Source organism: Myotis myotis, unplaced genomic scaffold (genome assembly GCF_014108235.1).
Source record: "Myotis myotis isolate mMyoMyo1 unplaced genomic scaffold, mMyoMyo1.p scaffold_m19_p_2, whole genome shotgun sequence".
NCBI lineage: Eukaryota > Metazoa > Chordata > Mammalia > Chiroptera > Vespertilionidae > Myotis > Myotis myotis.
In genome coordinates, this window is record NW_023416324.1 from 68,317,351 (window position 1) to 68,335,892 (window position 18,542).

The following is an 18,542-nucleotide window of genomic DNA, read 5'->3' on the forward strand; positions in this document are numbered from 1 at the left end:
TCTGGTTGGGTGTTTTTGCTTCTTCGTATTTCAAATCTTTGACTTGATTCTTGTGATCCTCTAGCCTGTTGTAGGAACTCTGCATAATATCCTTTATTTCAGTCAGTGTATGCTTAATTTCTAGTTGGTCCTTTTTCATAACCTCGAGGGTCTCACTAAATTTCTTGAGGGTCTCACTACATTTATCGGCGGTCTCACCAGACTTTTTGAGGGTCTTACTAAATTTATCAGCGGTTTCTAGAAAGTTCTTGAAAAACCTTGAAAGTGTGATTTTGAACTCTATATCCAGTCATTTGCTTTCCTCCATTTCTGTCATTTGTGTCCTGTTTCTTTGTCTCCACATTTTTTATGCTTCCCTGTGTTGATAGAGTGGCTTTCTGTGTTAGGTGTCCCATAGGGCCCAGTGGCTCAGCCTCCCCAATTACCTGAGGTGGACACTCTTGGTGCATCCCTTTGTGAGCTTTGTGCACAGTCTTGTTGTAGTTAAGCCTTGATTGTTGCAGGTATCACTGGGAGGAATTGACCTCCAGGCCAATTGGCTCTGAGAATCAGCAGTGTCTACAGGGGGAGAACTTCTGTACTGGAGACACCCTTCTGGGGCAAGACTTGCTTCACGCCGCCGCTGCAACCATCTGGCGGCTGCCGCAGCAGCCGTTACCCGGCTGTGGTCCAGAGCCCCGCGGCTGCCGAGCGAGGGGCCTCCACGGCCGCCAAGTCCAAAGCCATTTCCATCCTGCAGAAGAAGCCTTGCCACCAGCCGCTCCTGCCGTCTCTCTCCTCCTTCTTCTTCAGCCACCGGCTCCCAGACATGACAGCCATCATCAAGGAGATCATTAGCAGAAACAAAAGGAGATACCAAGAGGATGGATTCGACTTAGACTTGACCTATATTTATCCAAACATTATTGCTATGGGGTTTCCTGCAGAAAGACTTGAAGGTGTATACAGGAACAATATTGATGATGTAGTAAGGTTTTTGGATTCAAAGCATAAAAAACATTACAAGATATACAATCTATGTGCTGAAAGACATTATGAAACTGCCAAATTTAACTGCAGAGTTGCACAGTATCCTTTTGAAGACCATAATCCACCACAACTAGAACTTATCAAACCCTTTTGTGAAGATCTTGACCAATGGCTAAGTGAAGACGACAATCATGTTGCAGCAATTCACTGTAAAGCTGGAAAGGGACGAACTGGTGTAATGATTTGTGCATATCTGTTACATCGGGGCAAATTTTTAAAGGCACAAGAGGCCCTAGATTTCTATGGGGAAGTAAGGTCCAGAGACAAAAAGGGAGTAACTATTCCCAGTCAGAGGCGCTATGTGTATTATTATAGCTACCTGTTAAAGAATCATCTGGATTATAGACTAGTGGCACTGTTGTTTCACAAGATGATGTTTGAAACTATTCCAATGTTCAGTGGCGGAACCTGAAATCCTCATTTTGTGGTTTGCCAGCTCAAGGTGAAGATATATTCCTCCAGTTCAGGACCCACACGTCGGGGAGACAAGTTCATGTACTTTGAGTTCCCTCAACCATTGCCTGTGTGTGGTGACATCAAAGTAGAGTTCTTCCACAAACAGAACAAGCTAAAGAAGGACAAAATGTTTCATTTTTGGGTAAATACATTCTTCATACCAGGACCAGAGGAAACGTCAGAAAAAGTAGAAAATGGAAGTCTATGTGATCAAGAAATTGATAGTATTTGCAGTATAGAGCGATCAGATAATGACAAGGAATATCTAGTACTCACTTTAACAAAAAATGATCTCAACAAAGCAAATAAAGACAAGGCCAATCGATACTTTTCTCCAAATTTTAAGGTGAAGCTGTACTTCACAAAAACAGTAGCGGAGCCATCAAATCCAGAGGCTAGCAGTTCAACTTCTGTAACACCAGATGTTAGTGACAATGAACCTGATCATTATAGGTATTCTGACACCACTGACTCTGATCGAGTGAATGAACCTTTTGATGAAGATCAGCATACACAAATTACGAAAGTCTGAATTTTTTTTTTTTATGAAGAGGGATAAAACACCATGAAAACAAACTTGAATAAACTGAAAATGGACCTTTTTTAGGACATTGTGTCAGATTACCAGTTATAGGAACAATTCTCTTTTCCTGACCAATCTTGTTTTACCCTATACATCCACAGGGTTTTGACACTTGTTGTCAAAAAAAAAAAAAAAAAAAAAAAAAAAAAAAAAAAAAAAGACTTGTTTCAGTGGGGCTTTGGTGCTCACTGAGTCTGTCCCCTGAGTGTGTCCCTTATGGATCTGAGGAGTTGTAATCTGAATGGTCCCACTCTGATCACTGGGTACACTGGCTCTTTGATCTAAGGAGGTGCTAATTTAGCCTCTGCCTGAGGCTACCCAGCAGGAGCTACGAAGAGATCTACAGATTCCCCTTCCTTGTTTGGGGCTTGGAGGTGCCCAAATGAGGCCCAGCTTTGAAGCAATGTAAGCTGCTGTGGGATCTTGGGTCTTCTCTTGGAAGTTCTGGGTCTGTCTGGCCCAGCTGCAGTTTGTTAGGTAATTTTCAGATTGCAAAGGGCCAGGCCATTCATATGCAAAAGCCTCTGCTGCAGCTTGGGTGGGGCGGGGTCTCAGGGGGTCAACAGGGCAGAGCAAGCAGCTATGGCTGATCCTCAGCCCTGCCCTAAGGGGCCCCGCCTCTCAGTGTCCCGGTAATTGCTGCAAGCATCTCCCAAGAGAAAGCTGCCCTTGAGTTCTGAGTTCTGCCTGCTGCCAGACCGTCCAGTCTCTCCCTGCACGAGTCCGGGTCCCCAGAGACTTCCCGGAACTGGAGTTCAGAGCAGTCGGGGGCTTGTGACTCCCTCCTGATTCAAAGAGACAGCCTCGTCCTCAGTCGACAGCCCTTGCCACCTGTACCTCCGTACCTCTGGACTCCACCTCTGCAGCTCCTCTGAGTCTCAGTGTGCTTTTCTCTTTCCTTCTAGTTGTAGAATTTCCACTCAGCCAGCCTTCCTGTAGTTCTGGATGATGTCTGTTTTGTCTTTTAGTGGTATTTTTTAATTTCTTGTGGGAGGCAGCAATTTCTGGTGTTTACCTATGCCACCGTCTAGGTTTTTCCTCAATGGGTCATTTTCTTAGGTCTCTTCCCTAGGCTTGTATATGGCTGCCTTCTCATGTCCTCACATAGTCACCTCTGGGTTGGTGTGCTGTCTGTGTCCAGATTTCTCTTTTTATAAAGACACCTATTGTATTATATTATGGCCCACCCATATGACTTTATTTTACCTAATTACCTCTTTATTTTTTGTTTTTTAAAAAAATAAATTTTATTGATTTTTTACAGAGAGAAAGGGAGAGGGAAAGAGAGTTAGAAACATTGATGAGAGAGAAACATCAATTCAGCTGCCTCCTGCACACTCGCCACTGGGGATGTGCCCACAACCAAGGTATATACCCTTCAGTCTGCAGGCCAGCGCTCCATCCACTGAGCCAAACCAGCTAGCCCACCTAATTACCTCTTTAAATGCTTGATCTCCAAGTAGGGTCACATTCTGAGGTATAGGGGGTTAGGACTTCAATATATGAACATAACATCTTATCATTAAAACATTCAATTCTTGAACATGATATATATCTTTCCATTTATTTGTTATCTTTAATTTCTTTCAGTATTTTGTAATTTTCAATGTTCAGGTCTTGCACATATTTGGTAATCTAAATGTAAATATTTGCATTTAATATCATGGGTACTATTATTAAGAGCATTCTTTTCCAATTTAATTTTTAATTTCTAGTATATAGGAATTCAATACATTTTTGCATGCTGATCTTTTACTAGTAAACATAATTGCTAAACTCACTTATGCTTGTAGCCTTTTTTAATATGTGGATTCCTAAAGATTTTCTACAAATAATCATGTTGTTTGTGAATAAATACTGGTTTATGTTCTTGTTTACAATCTGATGTTTTCATTTATTTTTCTTGCCTGGCTGCACTTGCTCGTACCTCCTATACAATGCGAAACAGTAGTGGTGAGAACATTCTTGTCTTGTTGCTGATCTGAGAGGGAAAGTATTTAGTTTTTCACCATTAAATAGCTCTATTTTTTAAAAAAATATAGATGACCTCTATTAGCTTGAGAAATCTCTATTGTTGCTTTACTGAGTTGAATTGTGTTTGCTGATGTTGAATTAATTATGTCAAGTTAATTTTTTTGTATCTATTGAGATGATCATTTGGTTTTTCTCCTTTATTTTCTTACTGTGATTAATTGAGTTGATTGGTTTTTGAGTGTTAAACCAACTTTACATTCCTGGGTACAAATTCCATATGATCAAATATTACTGGATATTATTTACTAATATTTTCTTTAAATTTTTGGCCAGTAATTTTTTTTCTTGTAATGTCTTTGTCAGCTTATAAATTCAGAGTTATGCAACCATGTAAAACAAGCTGAGAAGTGTTCTTTCACTTTCTATTTTTGGAAATATTTTCTGTAATATTGGTAACGTTTATTTAAAAAAGATTTGATAGAATATATAAAGCCATCTGGGAAGGCTTTGAATTATAGATCCCAGTTCCTTAACTGATACAGGGCTATTTATAGTTTCCATTTCTTCTTGTTTTAGCTCCAGTAATTTGTATCTTTCAAGGAATTTGCCCATTTTATGTATGCTGTCAATTTTAGTGGCATAAAGTTTTCATACTATTCCCTTATTATTTTAAATATGTATAAAACTTGTCATCATATTTCTTCTTTTTCTCATGATACTAGTAATTTGTGTTTTATCTTTACTGTTTTAAAATAGACTTTATTTTTTTTATTGATTTCAGAGAGGAAGGGAGAGGGAGAGAGAGATAGAAACATCAGTGATGATAGAGAATCATTGATTGTTTGCCTCCTGCACACCTCCTACTGGGGATGGAGCCTGCAATCTGGGTATGTGCCCTTGACAGGAATTGAACCTGGGACCTTTCAGTTCACAGACCAACACTCTATCCATTGAGCCAAACCTGCTAGGGCTAGACTTTATTTTTGAGAAGTTTTAGGTTTAATAAAAAATTAGTGTTAAGTAAAGAGTTCCTATATACTCCCTCCAATTTCACATTATTATTAACAGCTTTCATCAATGTCATTCCCCTGTTAACAATGATGAGCCAATATTGATACATTATTATTGACTAAAGTTCACAGTTTACATTAGTGCTCACTCTATGTATTGTACTTTCTATGGGTTTTGACAAATGTGTAATGATCCATATCCACCCTGAAGGTACCATACAGTGTAGTTTCACTGCCCTAAAATTTCCCTGTGTTCCACCTATTCATCTCTCCTTTCCTTCCTCTAAACACCTGGCAATCACTGACCTTTCTACTACCTCTATTGTTTTGCTTTTTCCAGGATGTCATATATTTGGAGTCATTAAGTATGTAGTCTTTTCAGATTGGTTTATTTCACTTAGCAATATGCATTTAAGGTTCCTTCATGTTTTCTTTGTAGCTTGATAGCACATTTCTTTTTTAAAAAATTGTCTTTCCACAGGCTTACCAATTAATATTTTCAAAGAAAAAAATTGTGGTGTTATTTCTCTGCTTTATATTTCACTACGATGAGAAAGCATATGGTGTGTAATTTTGTTTCTTTGAAACAAAAGTACAAAGACTTGATATAGTTTGTATGATTCACATTGATGAATGTCCTATATGTACTGGAAAAGAATGTGTATTCTCTGCTCTGGTTGGGTGACATATTCTACTAATGTCACATAGGTCAAAGTGATTGATAGAGCTATTTCAGTTTTCCATATCCTTACTGCTTTCCTGTCTACTTCTCCAACTATAATTGTGTGTTTCTCCATTTTTCCTTCTATTTGGATCAGGTTTGACTCCATATATTTGAAGCTCTGTTGTTGGGTACATACTTGTTAACTTTTGCTATGTCTTTTTATGAACTGACACATTTATCATTATCAAACATCTTTTTCTAATTTTCTGTAATATCCTTGCTTTAAATTTCACTTTGATACTAATATAGCCAAACAAGCTTTTGCATGTTTACATTTGCATGGTATATGTTCTTTAGTCCTTTCCCCTTCCACTACCTGTATCTTTATATTTAACTGTGTCTTTTATAGTTCTATTTCACCTTATATCCAGTTTGAAAGTCCATATTTTTTAATTATTGTATGTACACATTTATGTTTCATGCAATTATTCATATTGCAGAGTTTAAATCTACCATTTTGCTATTTATTTTCTATTTGTTTTCAATGTTCTTTGTTCCTATGTTTCTAGCCTATTTTAGAATAATCAGTATTTTTATTGTTCCATTTTCCTTTCTCTACTTTTGTTAGCCCATTTGTCTTTTATTTTTAATAACAGCTTTATTGAGATGTAATTCACATACTATAAAACCCACCATTTTAAAATGTACAATTCAGTGGTTTTTATTATATTCAGAGTTGTACAATCTAACAATTACCACTATCTAATTTTAGGATCTTTCCTTCCTAGCTGGTTTGGCTCACTGGATAGAGCCTGGACCTGCAGATGGAAAGGTCTAAGGTGGCGGTTCTCAACCTGTGGATCACGACCCCTTTGAGGGGGGGGGGGGGGGGGGGGGCGGTGTCGAACGACCTTTCACAGGTTGAGACCATGGGAAAACACATATATGATTACATATTGTTTTTGTGATTAATCACTATGCTTTAATTATGTTCAATTTGTAACAATGAAATTGGGGGTCACCACAACATCAGGAACTGTATTAAAGAGTCACGGCATTAGGTAGGTTGAGACCACTGGTCTAAGGTTTATTTCTACCTCAGTTGCTGGCTCCTACCCAGCCTGGCCCTGGTCCGGGCTTGGGCAGGAGGCAACCAACTGATGTGTTTCCCTCACATCAATATTTCTGTCTTTCCCTCTCTCCCCCACTCTCTCTAAGCATCAATGGGAAAATATCCCCGGATGAGGATTTAAAAAACAAACCAAGGTGGGTAACCTGGTCAGAAGGTCAAATCTTCAAAGTGCATGCAAGCTGCTCCTCCCAGGGGGTCCGGACTGCATCTTCTTGAGCATCTCCAGGAAGGCCTGCGAGGATGGTGCCTCCACATTCTGGAAGGTGTTATGGACTCTGCCGAACAGGATGAAGTAATTCACCTCAGGCCAGATGAACCCGAAGTGGTTCTCATCGAACAGGATGAAGACTCCAGGGTAGCGCCTGGTGTCGGCGAAGCCATAAAAGTTAACAGTAAAAGTAGCAGTGTCCACGCCATAGAAACACATCCTGCAGGTTCGGGGGTAGTTGTGGTCTCTTGAGTGCACTCCCACAGGCAGAACAAACGGAATAGGCCGCTCCTCCAAAGCTGCAGCCCCGGACTCTCTGACGCTGGGCTGGGTAGGGCTCTGCCAGCCATGGCCCTCGCTTTCCTCAGTCCCATCTTCTTGCTGCTGCTGCTGCTCCCGGATTACCTGCTCGTCAATCTCCTGGACCAAGCGGGAGAGCTTGTGGAAGTTGCGGAAGATCTTGCCATCTGGCAGCTGGATGCGGCGCATGAGGTGGATCTCTAACGCTAATGTCTTGGTTATTCCCGTGACCTTCGTGACCCTGGCATACTTCCCATGGAAGCTGAGCATGGCAATCGATAGGCCATAGGCATTGCAGTTGGCTTGGAAGAGGCCTGGCCTGATGAGGTCATCTGGGTGGCTCGGCGGGAGGTAGAGGCGGCGGAAGGTCAGGCAGTCATACTGCTGTCTGTCCTCCTGCACCAGCACCCGCCCCCATTCGTCCCTAAGCTGCCTTGGTAAATCCTTAAGGTGGTCTGTCTTGTTGCACTGGGTGGTGAACCTGTCCTTCTGAATTTGCATGTGGCGGCTGTGGGGCCTGCTGTGGCGGCCTTCCATGCACTCCACCGTGGCTGATTTCCTCTCCGTCAGGTGAATTCTGAACGCGGGCTTGAATTGCATTGGGCCATCCACATGGGTGTTAAGGCAAGGCCCGTACGTCCAACCAGTAATGCATAAGCCGTCCACCACGACATTCAGCAGTGTTCTATAGTCCTCAGTATCTAGCTGCCACAATCCCAAAATGTGTCTGTATGGGTGGAACAGCTTCGCATAGACTTCTCGATAAGACAAACCTATCGTCTCCAGATTCTGCAAATTTTCACAAATGCCAAACTCCTCGCGGCAGCGCCGTCTCCAGATGCTGTCGATGTGCAGGATGCGGTGGAATTTGGTGCAGGTCAGGGCCAGGCTGGGCAGATCTGTGCCGGGGAGCGAGGCGAAGATCTCCACCAGCATTTCCACCGGCAGGTCCTGCAGTGAGCAGTGCAGGGGCAGCATGGGACTTGCGATTCCTCCACTCCTCGCACAGCATCCCGCTGCCGCATGCGCCTCCATGTGCTTTTCTGCGGGGGCCGGGTCCCGCTTGCCCTCGGCTGCTGCCTTCTCAGCTCGGCCCTGGCACTCCTGACGACACCGCTTGCCTTCAGCCGCTGCTGTCTCAGCTGGGCGCTGGCGCTTCTGACGACACCGACACCGACACCGACATCCCCGCGAAGAGCCCATGGCACAGAGGCAAGCGCACTCCTCCATGCCACCAGGAGTAACAGCCACCACAGTGTGGGCCCCTGGGCCTCATCAGGGCTTTAAGCTGGCTCATCCAGCCCGAGAGTCACGCCCCCCAGGGCCTAGCCACGCCCCCTCAGAGAGGAGCCAATTGTAGGACTTTAAACCCATAACCAGTAACAGTTGCCTCCCTTTCCCAGTGCCCCCTCCCTGTCCTCCCACCCTAGCCCCAGGCAATCACTAATCTGCATTCTGTATGGATATGCCTCCAGGGATATGCCTATGGGAAGGGGGGGGGAGGGACATTTCACATAAATGCAGTCATAATATCTGGTCTTTTGTGACTGGCTTCTTTCACTTAGCATAACATTTTAAAGTTTTATGTATGCTATATTCTAGTATATGGCTATACCACATTTTGTTTACCCATTCATCAGTTGATGAATATTTGGGTTGTTTCCAGTTTGAGGCTCCTTTGAATAACGCCTCTATGAACATTGTGTACAAGTTTTTTGTGTGAACATGTTTCCATTTCTTTTGGGTATGTCCCTAGAAGTGGAACTTCTGGGTCATCTGGTAACTCTATGCTTAGCATGTTGAGGAACTGCCAAAAACGTTTTCCATCGTGGCCCCCTATTTTACATTTCCACCAATGTACGAGGGGTCCAATTTTTAAACATTCTCATGAATGCTTTTTAAAAAAATATATTATAGCCATCCTATGGAGTGTTGAGCGGTATTTTATTATAGTTTAGAGCAGAGTTATTGACTGTAGGTTGACTTGACCTTGAACTCCATAAGGGAAATCTCTTCTATGCTCAGCCTTCACCCAGCCTCTGCCAAATCTCTCAGGCCCTGGTAGGAATGGACTCTTACATGTGAGCAAGGATGGACTGGAGTTCTTCACTTTCAGTTGACCTCAGTTCTTCACTTTCAAGTGACTAACCTTGCCAGTACCTTGGGTGAATGGATACCCTCAAAAAAAAAAGTTCTGAAAGGGCGAGGACTACGCCCTCCACCTTGCCCCAGGGTAAGGGCTATGCCTTCCATCTTACCTTGGCCATGTGCTCAGCAAGGCTTCTTCCTGGAAGCCAAGCCACTGCTGGCCATGCCCAGGATTTCTCTGGACTGGCCAATGATAGTCAAGGGAAGTGCACGCCATCACTATGACCACATCCTGTGTAATGAGACACAGACTGGCGCCTGGCCAATCGGCAGGGCCCACAGTCCTTTCTCCTCCCCTTACCCCAACCCCCTATAAAACCTCTCTCCACACAGAGTTTTCTCTCTCTCGGCCACTGGAGCTTACCGTTGCATCGGTGAGTGTGGCAGGGGAGCCAAACCTAGGTTTGAAATGAATGACTCTTTGCTTTTGCATCGGACTCGCTGGCTCCCTGTGGGTTCTTGGGAATCATGAAATCTGGGCACAACAGTTCATAGGATCTGCCCACTATGAACATTCAGACAGGCTTCCATTCTCATGTTGAGAGCAGCTAGATTCCCTCTCTCCACTTTCCTGGATTCCTACCAGAGAAACACTCTCACCTTTGGAGGGTCCTCTTAGTGCCCTGGGAGGAATTTGATTTGCCTTTTGTCAGGAATTGACATTAGGTGGTTTATTTGATAGGGGGGTGTCTGCCACAGACACCGACTTGGATCATTTAAACACTAAAATTTCCCAATCCCTCCTTTGAAAAATAGTCCTATATTATTATTTGTATGTAACCGGGTAATGGGCGTAAAGACTCTTCTTTTAGGATCCTGTATTGATGGGGTTTTGAGGGATGGTCTCCAAGGGTACATGTGTGTCTGGTGGGTCAAGGAGAACCTAGGAATGTGAGTGCAGCTGGTGTATGGCGCTAGGAGGGCTTGATCGGCTAGTGAAGAGATCCAATCATCTTTTCTCTCCCAGGATTGAGAGAGCCAGGGACACCACTGCTCTAGGAAGAAATCTGTGTAGGAAGGTCAAAGGCAGGTCAATAGATCAAAGGAGAGACAGAGGCTGCTGCTATGGTTAGAGGGGAAAAAAAAATAGAATATTGGGGGATTAGTTATGGTTATGGGAAATACTAATTGTGCTCTGTTAACCATGATTACCTTGTGTTGGTTCAAGAAAGGACATTCTGACCTGGCTAAGAGTTGTATGCCCCTGGGACCTGGGAGTCAGTCTTGGATCAGGGAGTTAGCCTTGGAATGTGGTCCATTCTCATTCAAGAACAGCTTATTATCATGGAAAGATTAACAACTTTGTTGCCCAAACAATGGAGTCCCACCCCAGCCTCCTACTTCTCCATGCCTGTAATCTCTCCTTCCCCAGGTAATCTTTGTTTTACCACAGACAAGCAGCTGGGTTATAGGGGGCTGCAAAGCAGATTTTTGTGGATGACCTGTTGCTCTCCCATACTGCTGGCATTATAAGAATAAACACTCATATATGATTCAACCCTGTCTCTGCTGAAGTGGCTCAAGTAGTTACAGGCAGCCCAGACCCTTTGGTTGTCCTGTTACACTATCTCCCAGCCTTTTCCCATGATGTTCTATCTGTTTACACAGCTCTCCCACTCTACTCACCACCCACACCTCTACCATTGTTCTGGGCCTTACCTACTGTGGTGAATTGAATGTCAGTAAAAAATTTTAACACGGATGGGGTGAAGGATAGGTAACCAGGCATATCTCTAAGTTTCCCACTCCTAGACATCTGCGTGTCAATGTCCTGATTAGACCCTTGTAACTGTAAATCAAGGACGTTTGTGGTTTCTGTGTATAAAAGCTTGCCGAGCACAAAGCTCGGGGCTGCTGCAGGAAGAGAAAGCCTGTGGAAGCCACTGGCCAGTTCAATAAATCCTCACTTGCTGTTTAAGACCTAATTGGAGTCGGTGGTCTTATTCTCGTGAATGTTGGTCCACAACATACTAATGGCACATGGGCAGGAAGCATCCTGTGAAGCCCCAGGACTTGCCAAGCACCTCTCCCTGGTATTTACAAAGCACCTTGGCCTTAAGTGCCCGTCAGTAGATGAGTGGCTAAAAAAGCTGTTGTACACTTATAGCATGGAATACTGTGCAGCAGTAAAAAAGAACAATCTCTTACCCTTTGAGATAGCATGGAGGGACTTGTAGAGTATCAGGCTAAGTGAAATAAGCCAGCCCATTTGTTTTATTCACTTTTTTTTAGTAGTTGCCCAAGGCCTTACAATATGTGTTCTAACCTCTCACAGTCTATTGTAACCTGATATCATACTAGTTCATGTTTAGTTTGAGAGCCTTAGAATAGTATATGTTCATTTATTTCCCTCCTTCCTCTGTACAACTTTTGTTAAATATTTGGTGTATATTGTTACATTACCGACCCCATAATACCTTATTATTCTTCTATTTTAAAGACATTACAGAAAAAAAGGAGTCCATTATATTTCCCCACAATTTTACCATTCCCTATGTTCTTCATTTATTCCCGTAGATCTGTCTTTCCCTCTGGTATTATTTCTCTTCAGTCTGAAGAACTTCCTTTACTATTTCATGTAGTGTGAATTTGCTGGCTATGAATTTTCTCCACTTTTGTTTATCTGAATATGTCTTTATTTTGTCTTCAGTTTTTAAGTATATTTTTACTAAATAAAGAATTTTTAGTTGAGAGTGTGTTGTTTTTTTCTCTCTGAGCAATTGAAAGATATTATTCATAGTCTTTGCTTGGATTATTTCTGCTCAGAAGTCAGAAACTTTTCTTATGTTTGTTTCCCTGTAATGAGTATTTTTTTCCTCTGGATTCTTTAAAGATTTTCTTTTTATCTTTGATTTCCCTACAATTTGACTATTATGTGTTTGGTATAGTTTTCTTTGTATGTTCCTGTTTCAGCTTCGTTGAGGTTTTTTTTTGCATCAGTGGGTGAGGATTTTCATTAAACTTCAAAAAATGCAGCCATCATTTTTTAAAAGTAGTTTTTCTGCCCCTTCTTTCTCTCTTCTTATTTTCACACTCAAATCATACATATGCCTTTCTTTTTTTTTTCTTTTTTTTCAGGATTGTTAACTTTATTTATTTATTTTTTAAAATTTCTTTATTGGTTAAGGTATTACAAATGTGTCCTCATTCCCCCATTAACCCCCAACCTTTCCACCCCCCCCTCCCCCACACACACACTCATTTTCTCATCCCCTTGTTGTCCATGTCCATTGGTTTGGCTTATATGCATGCATACAAGTCCTTTGGTTGATCTCTTCCCCTTACCCGCACCCTCCCCTACTTTCCCTCTGGGGAATGATAGTCTGATTGCTGTTTCTCTGTCTTTGGATGTGTCCCTGTTCATCAGTCTATGTAGTTCTCTATATTCCACAAATGAGTGAGATCATGTGGTATTTATCTTTCTCTGACTGGCTAATTTCACTTAGCAAAATGCTCTCCAGTTCCATCCATTCTGTTGCAAATGGCAAGAGTTCCTTCTTTTTTACTGCAGCGTAGTATTCCATTGTGTAGATATACCACTGTTTTCTAATCCACTCATCTGCTGATGGGCACTTAGGCAGTTTCCAAATCTTAGCTATGGTGAATTGTGCTGCTATGAACATAGGGGTGCATATATCCTTTCTGATTGGTGTTTCTGGTTTCTTGGGATATATTCCTAGAAGTGGGATCACTGGGTCATGCCGGGAGCAGGTCCATGCTTGCTGTTTCAAGGGACCTGGCATATATGGCATACTGTTCTTAATATGTTTGCTCACCTTCTTGGCACTATGTGTTTTAACCAAGGTCTCTGAGAAAGGTTGTTTCCCCAGGTAGGGATTTTCCCCTGAAGTTAGGGAGGGAATAAAACCTCTTAACTAAGTGTCAGGTGGGTAATTAATCACTTTAACTATGAACAATCATGCTTAAGCTACATAATCTTTACTCCCTGGAATGGAGATAAGAAACGCCCTAACCTTTGAAATAGAGATTGATAGGATTGGAATCAACTGGTATAAATACAGATGTAAGAAGACAGAACGAGGAGAGATGGAACCTAGGCACAGAACCTACACAGAACGTTCTCTAGAGACAGAAGAACTTCGCTGGAGAGAACATGGCAAAAGTTCCTGGACAGAAACTGGCCTCAGAACCTAGAGACAGAACCTAGCGAGAGAACATGGCAAAAGATCCTGGACTGAACCTGACTACAGAAATTGGCAAGAGAACCTGACTAGAACCTGGTGACTGAACCTGGCTGGAGAACCTGGACAGAACCTGGCTGGAGAACCTAGCAAGAGAACATGGACACAGAACCTGGCTGGAGATCCTAAGCAGAACTTCGCTGGAGATCCTGGCTAGAGATCCTGGCTAGGCTGCTGATCAACTGAACGCTGTCTCCATGTCATCTCTTCTTCGCCGACTCCGTCCACACCTTTGGGAACCCCTGGACCTGCTGGGGTTGTACCCCAGCAGGGTCATATGGGAGTTCTATTTTTACTTTTTTGAGGAAACTCCATACTGTTTTCCACAGTGGCTGCACCAGTCTGCATTCCCACCAGCAGTGCAGAAGGGTTCCTTTTTCTCCACATCCTCTCCAACACTTGTTGTTTGTTGATTTGTTGATGATAGCCATTCTGACAGGTGTGAGGTGATACTGCATAGTCGTTTTGATTCACATCTCTCCTATAATTAGTGACTTTGAGCATGTTTTCATATGTCTTTCGGCCTTCTGTATGTCCTCTTTATATTTAGGTCCATTGACCATTTTTTATTTGGATTGTTTATCTTCCTTTTGTTAAGTTGCATGAGTTCCCTGTATATGTTGGAGATTAAACCCTTGTCAATGATATCATTGGCAAATATGTTCTCCCATGCTGTGGGTTTTCTTGTTGTTTTGCTGATGGTTTCCTTTGCTGTGCAAAAGCTTTTTATTTTGATGTAGTCCCATTTGTATATTTTCTCTTTAGTTTCCATTGCCCTAGGAGCAGTATCAGAGAAGAAATTCCTTCGGCATATGTTTGTGATTTCGCTGCCTGTGTAATCCTCTAGTATTTTTATGGTTTCCCGTCTTATATTTATGTCCTTTATCCATTTTGAGTTTATTTTTGTGTATGGTGAGTTGGTGGTCTAGTTTCATCTTTTTGCATGTATCTGTCCAATTTTCCCAACACCATTTATTAAAGAGACTGTCTTGACTCCACTGTATGCTCTGGCCTCCTTTGTCGAATATTAATTGGGCATAGTGGTTTGGGTCGATTTCTGGGCTCTCTATTCTATTCCATTGATCTATACATCTGTCCTTGTGCCAGTACCAAGCTGTTTTAAGAACAGTGGCTTTGTGATACAGCTTGATATCTGGTATTGAGATCCCTCCTACTTTGTTCTTCTTTCTCAGGATTGCTAGAGCTATTCGAGGTCTTTTTTTATTCTAGATGAAATTTTGAAATGTTCATTCTAGATCTGTGAAATATGCTGTTGGTAATTTAATGGGGATTGCACTGAATCTATAGATTGCTTTGGGTAGTATGGACATTTTGATGATGTTGATTCTACCAATCCATGAACACGGTATGTTCTTCCATCTGTTTATGTCTTCCTCTATCTCTTTTTTCAGTGTTCTGAATTTTTTCACACATGTCTTTTCCCTCCTTAGTTAAGCTTATTCCTAGGTATCTTAATTTTTTGGTGCGATGGTAAATGGGATTGCTTTTTTAGTCTCCTATTCTGTAAGTTCACTATTGGTGTAAAGAAATGCCTTAGATTTCTTGGCATTAATTTTGTATCCTGCTACATTGCCGAATTCATTTATTAAGTCTAATAATTTTTTGATGGAGTCTTTAGGGTTTTCTATGTACAATATCATGTCATCTGCAAATAAGGACAGTTTTACTTCTTCGTTTCCAATTTGGATGCCTTTAATTTCTTCTTCTTGCCTGATCACAATGGCTAGTACTTCCAGTACTATGTTGAACAGGAGTGGTGAGAGCAGGCATCCTGTCTTGTTCCTGTTCTTAGGGGAAATGGTTTTAGTTTTTGCCCATTGATTATTATGTTGGCTGTGGGTTTGTCATATATGGCTTTTATTATGTTGAGGTATGATCCTTCTATTCCTACCTTGCTGAGAGTTTTTATCAAGAAAGGGTGTTGGATTTTGTCAAATGCTTTTCCTGCGTCAATTGATATGACCATGTGATTTTTGTCTGTCAGTTTGTTTATGTGATGTATCACGTTTATTGATTTGTGGATATTGTACCATCCTTGCATCCCCGGGATAAATCCTACTTGGTCATGGTGTATGATCTTTCTGATGTATTGCTGGATCCAATTTGCTAGAATTTTGTTGAGTATTTTGGCATCTATGTTCATGAGGGATATTGGCCTGTAATTCTCTTTCATTGTGTTGTCTCTATCTGGTTTTGGTATTAGAGTGATGCTGGCTTCATAGAATGAGCTGGGAAGTGTTCCTTCCTCTTGAATTTTTTGGAATAGTCTGAGGTGGATAGGTTTTAGTTCTTCCTTGAATGATTGGTAAAACTCCCCTGTGAAGCTGTCTGGCCTGGGCCTTTTGTTTTCTGGGAGCTTTTTGATGACTGCTTCAATTTCTTCCATAGTTATTGGCCTATTGAGATTTTTAGAATCTTCCAGATTGAGTTTTGGATGATTGTATTTTTCTAGGAATGTGTCCATTTGCTCCAGGTTGTCTATTTTATTAGAGTAGAGTTGTTCACAGTATTTTTTAACAATTATTTGAATTTCTGTTGGGTCTGTTGTTATTTCGCCTCTTTCATTTCTGACTTTGTTTATTTGAGTCTTCTCTCTTTGCTTCTTGGTGAGCCTGGCTAGAGGTTCATCAATCTTGTTTATCCTTTCAAAGAACCAGCTCTTGGTTTCATTGATCTTTTGTATTGTTTTTTGATCTTTATGTCATTTATTTCTGTTCTGATCTTTATTATCTCCTTCCTTCTGCTCACTCTGGGGTTTTCTTGTTGCTCTCTTTCTAATTCTTTTAGTTGTAGAGTTAGATGATTTACTATCATTTTTTCTTGTTGTTTGTTTTTTTTGAGATAGGCCTGTAGTGCTATAAACTTCCCTCTCAGGACTGCTTTCATTGTGTCCCATAGATTTTGAATTGTTATGCTTTTGTTGTCATTAGTTTCCAGGGTGTTTTTAATTTCTTCTTTGATCTCATTGGTAACCCAATCATTATTTAGTAGCATGGTATTCAGCTTCCAAGTGTTTGAGTATTTTGGATTGTTTTTATTGTAGTTTATTTCTAATATTATGCCATTGTGGTCTGAGAAGATGCCCAGTGTGATTTCAATTTTCTTCAATTTGGGGAGACTTTGCTTGTGACGCAATATGTGGTCTATTTTTGAAAATGTCCTATGTGTACTTGAGTAGAACGTACATTCCGTGGCTTTGCGGTGAAATGTTCTGAAGATGTCAATTAAGTCCATCTGATCTAGTGAGTCATTTAGGATTGCTGTGTCTTTGCTGATTTTTTTTGGTAAAGGATTTATCCAGTGATGTCAGTGGTGTGTTTAAGTCCCCTACTATGATTGTGTAGTTGTTGATCTCTCCCTTGTTGTCTTCCAGGAGGTTTTTTATGTATTTGGTGCTCCTGCATTGGGTGCATATATGTTTATCAGGGTTATATCCTCTTGTTGTATCGACCCTTTTAGTATTATGAAGTGTCCTTTCTTATCTCTTGTTATGGCCTTCACTTTGAGGTCTGTTTTGTCAGATATCAGTATTGCTGTCCCAGCTTTTTTTTTCATTTCCATTTGCCTGTAAAACATTTTGAGTCTGTGTGAGTCCCTTGTTCTGAGCTGGGTCTCTTGTAGACAGCATATATATGGGTCAAGTCTTTTTATCCATTCAGCCACTCAATGTCTTTTGATTGGAGCAGTTAGTCCGTTTACATTTAAAATTATTATTGAAAGGTACTTGCTTGTAGTCATTTCTGTTATTGTGTCTGTGTTCTTTCTTACCTTTATATTTCTTCTTTCACAGCATTCCCTTTAGTATTTCTTGCATTGCTGGATTAGTCGTGGTAAACTCCCTTAGCCTTTTTTTTTTGTCTGCAAAGCTCCTGATTTCCCCTTCAATTTTGATTGATAGTCTTGCTGGATAAAGTATTCTTTGGTTCAGTCCTTTGCTTTGCAACACTTGTATACCTCCTTCCATTCCCTTCCAGCCTGATGTGTTTCTGTTGACAAATTATTTGATAATCTGATGGGGGATCCTTTGTAGATAACTCTGTCCCTCTCTTGCAGCCTTTAAGATTCTCTCTTTGTCGTGTACATATGCCATCATTATTATGACATGTCTTGGTGTGGGTCTTTTCGGGCTCATCTTGCTTGGGACTCTCTGTACTTGTGTAACTTTTTTCTTCCACATATCTGGGAAGTTTTCTGTCATTATTTCTTCAACTAGATTTTCTAATCCTTCCTGCTCTTCTTGTCCTTCTGGCAGTCCTATTATGTGTATGTTACTTCATTTCATGTTGTCCCCAAACTCCCTGATGCTCTCCTCCTGGTTTTTAATTTTTTTCTCCAGTTGCTGTTCAGATTGAGCTTGTTTTTCTCTACCTTATCTTCTAACTCACTAATTCGGTCCTCTGCTTCTTCTAGTCTACTTTTGAAACCTTCCATGGTGTTTTTGATTGTAGCTATATCACTTTTCATTTCTTTCTGATTCTTACATAGGTTGTTGATTTTCCCATCCATCCGGTGAATGAATTGTACAACCATTAAACCATTACTCTGAATTCTTTTTCTGTCATGTTGCATGCTTCAATTTCATTATTTCCTTTCTTGGCGACTCCTCATTTTCATTCCTCTGGGGGTTGTGTCGTCTCCCCATTCTGACTATCTCCAGAAGGTTCAAACATCAAGTTGTGTGGGCCTAGGCCATTTGCAATGGGAGCTTCGCACCACCTAGTGTCACTGAAGATCTCTGACACTAAGATGTGTGGTTGTTGTGGGTTGGTGGCAACCAGGCTCGCTCAGTGTTAGCTTTACCAGTGCTCAATGTGC

At 41.4% G+C, this 18,542-nt stretch overlaps 2 protein-coding genes across 2 annotated transcripts; one reads left to right on the forward strand and one right to left on the reverse strand.

The window, feature by feature from the left end:
* The first annotated feature begins 723 nt into the window (after positions 1 to 723).
* Positions 724 to 2,032, forward strand: LOC118677363 (phosphatidylinositol 3,4,5-trisphosphate 3-phosphatase and dual-specificity protein phosphatase PTEN-like). The gene is given in 1 exon segment (XM_036352434.1): positions 724 to 2,032. A coding segment is annotated over 1 exon segment (1,209 nt). The 5' UTR covers positions 724 to 808; the 3' UTR covers positions 2,018 to 2,032.
* Positions 2,033 to 6,990: 4,958 nt separating this feature from the next.
* LOC118675048 (F-box only protein 31-like) lies at positions 6,991 to 8,586 on the reverse strand. The gene is made up of 2 exons (XM_036347176.1): positions 8,491 to 8,586; positions 6,991 to 8,436 (listed from the first exon to the last, which is right to left on the reverse strand). Exons 1-2 carry the CDS (start codon positions 8,584 to 8,586, stop codon positions 7,012 to 7,014), a joined length of 1,521 nt encoding a protein of 506 aa, XP_036203069.1. The 3' UTR covers positions 6,991 to 7,011.
* Positions 8,587 to 18,542: the final 9,956 nt, after the last annotated feature.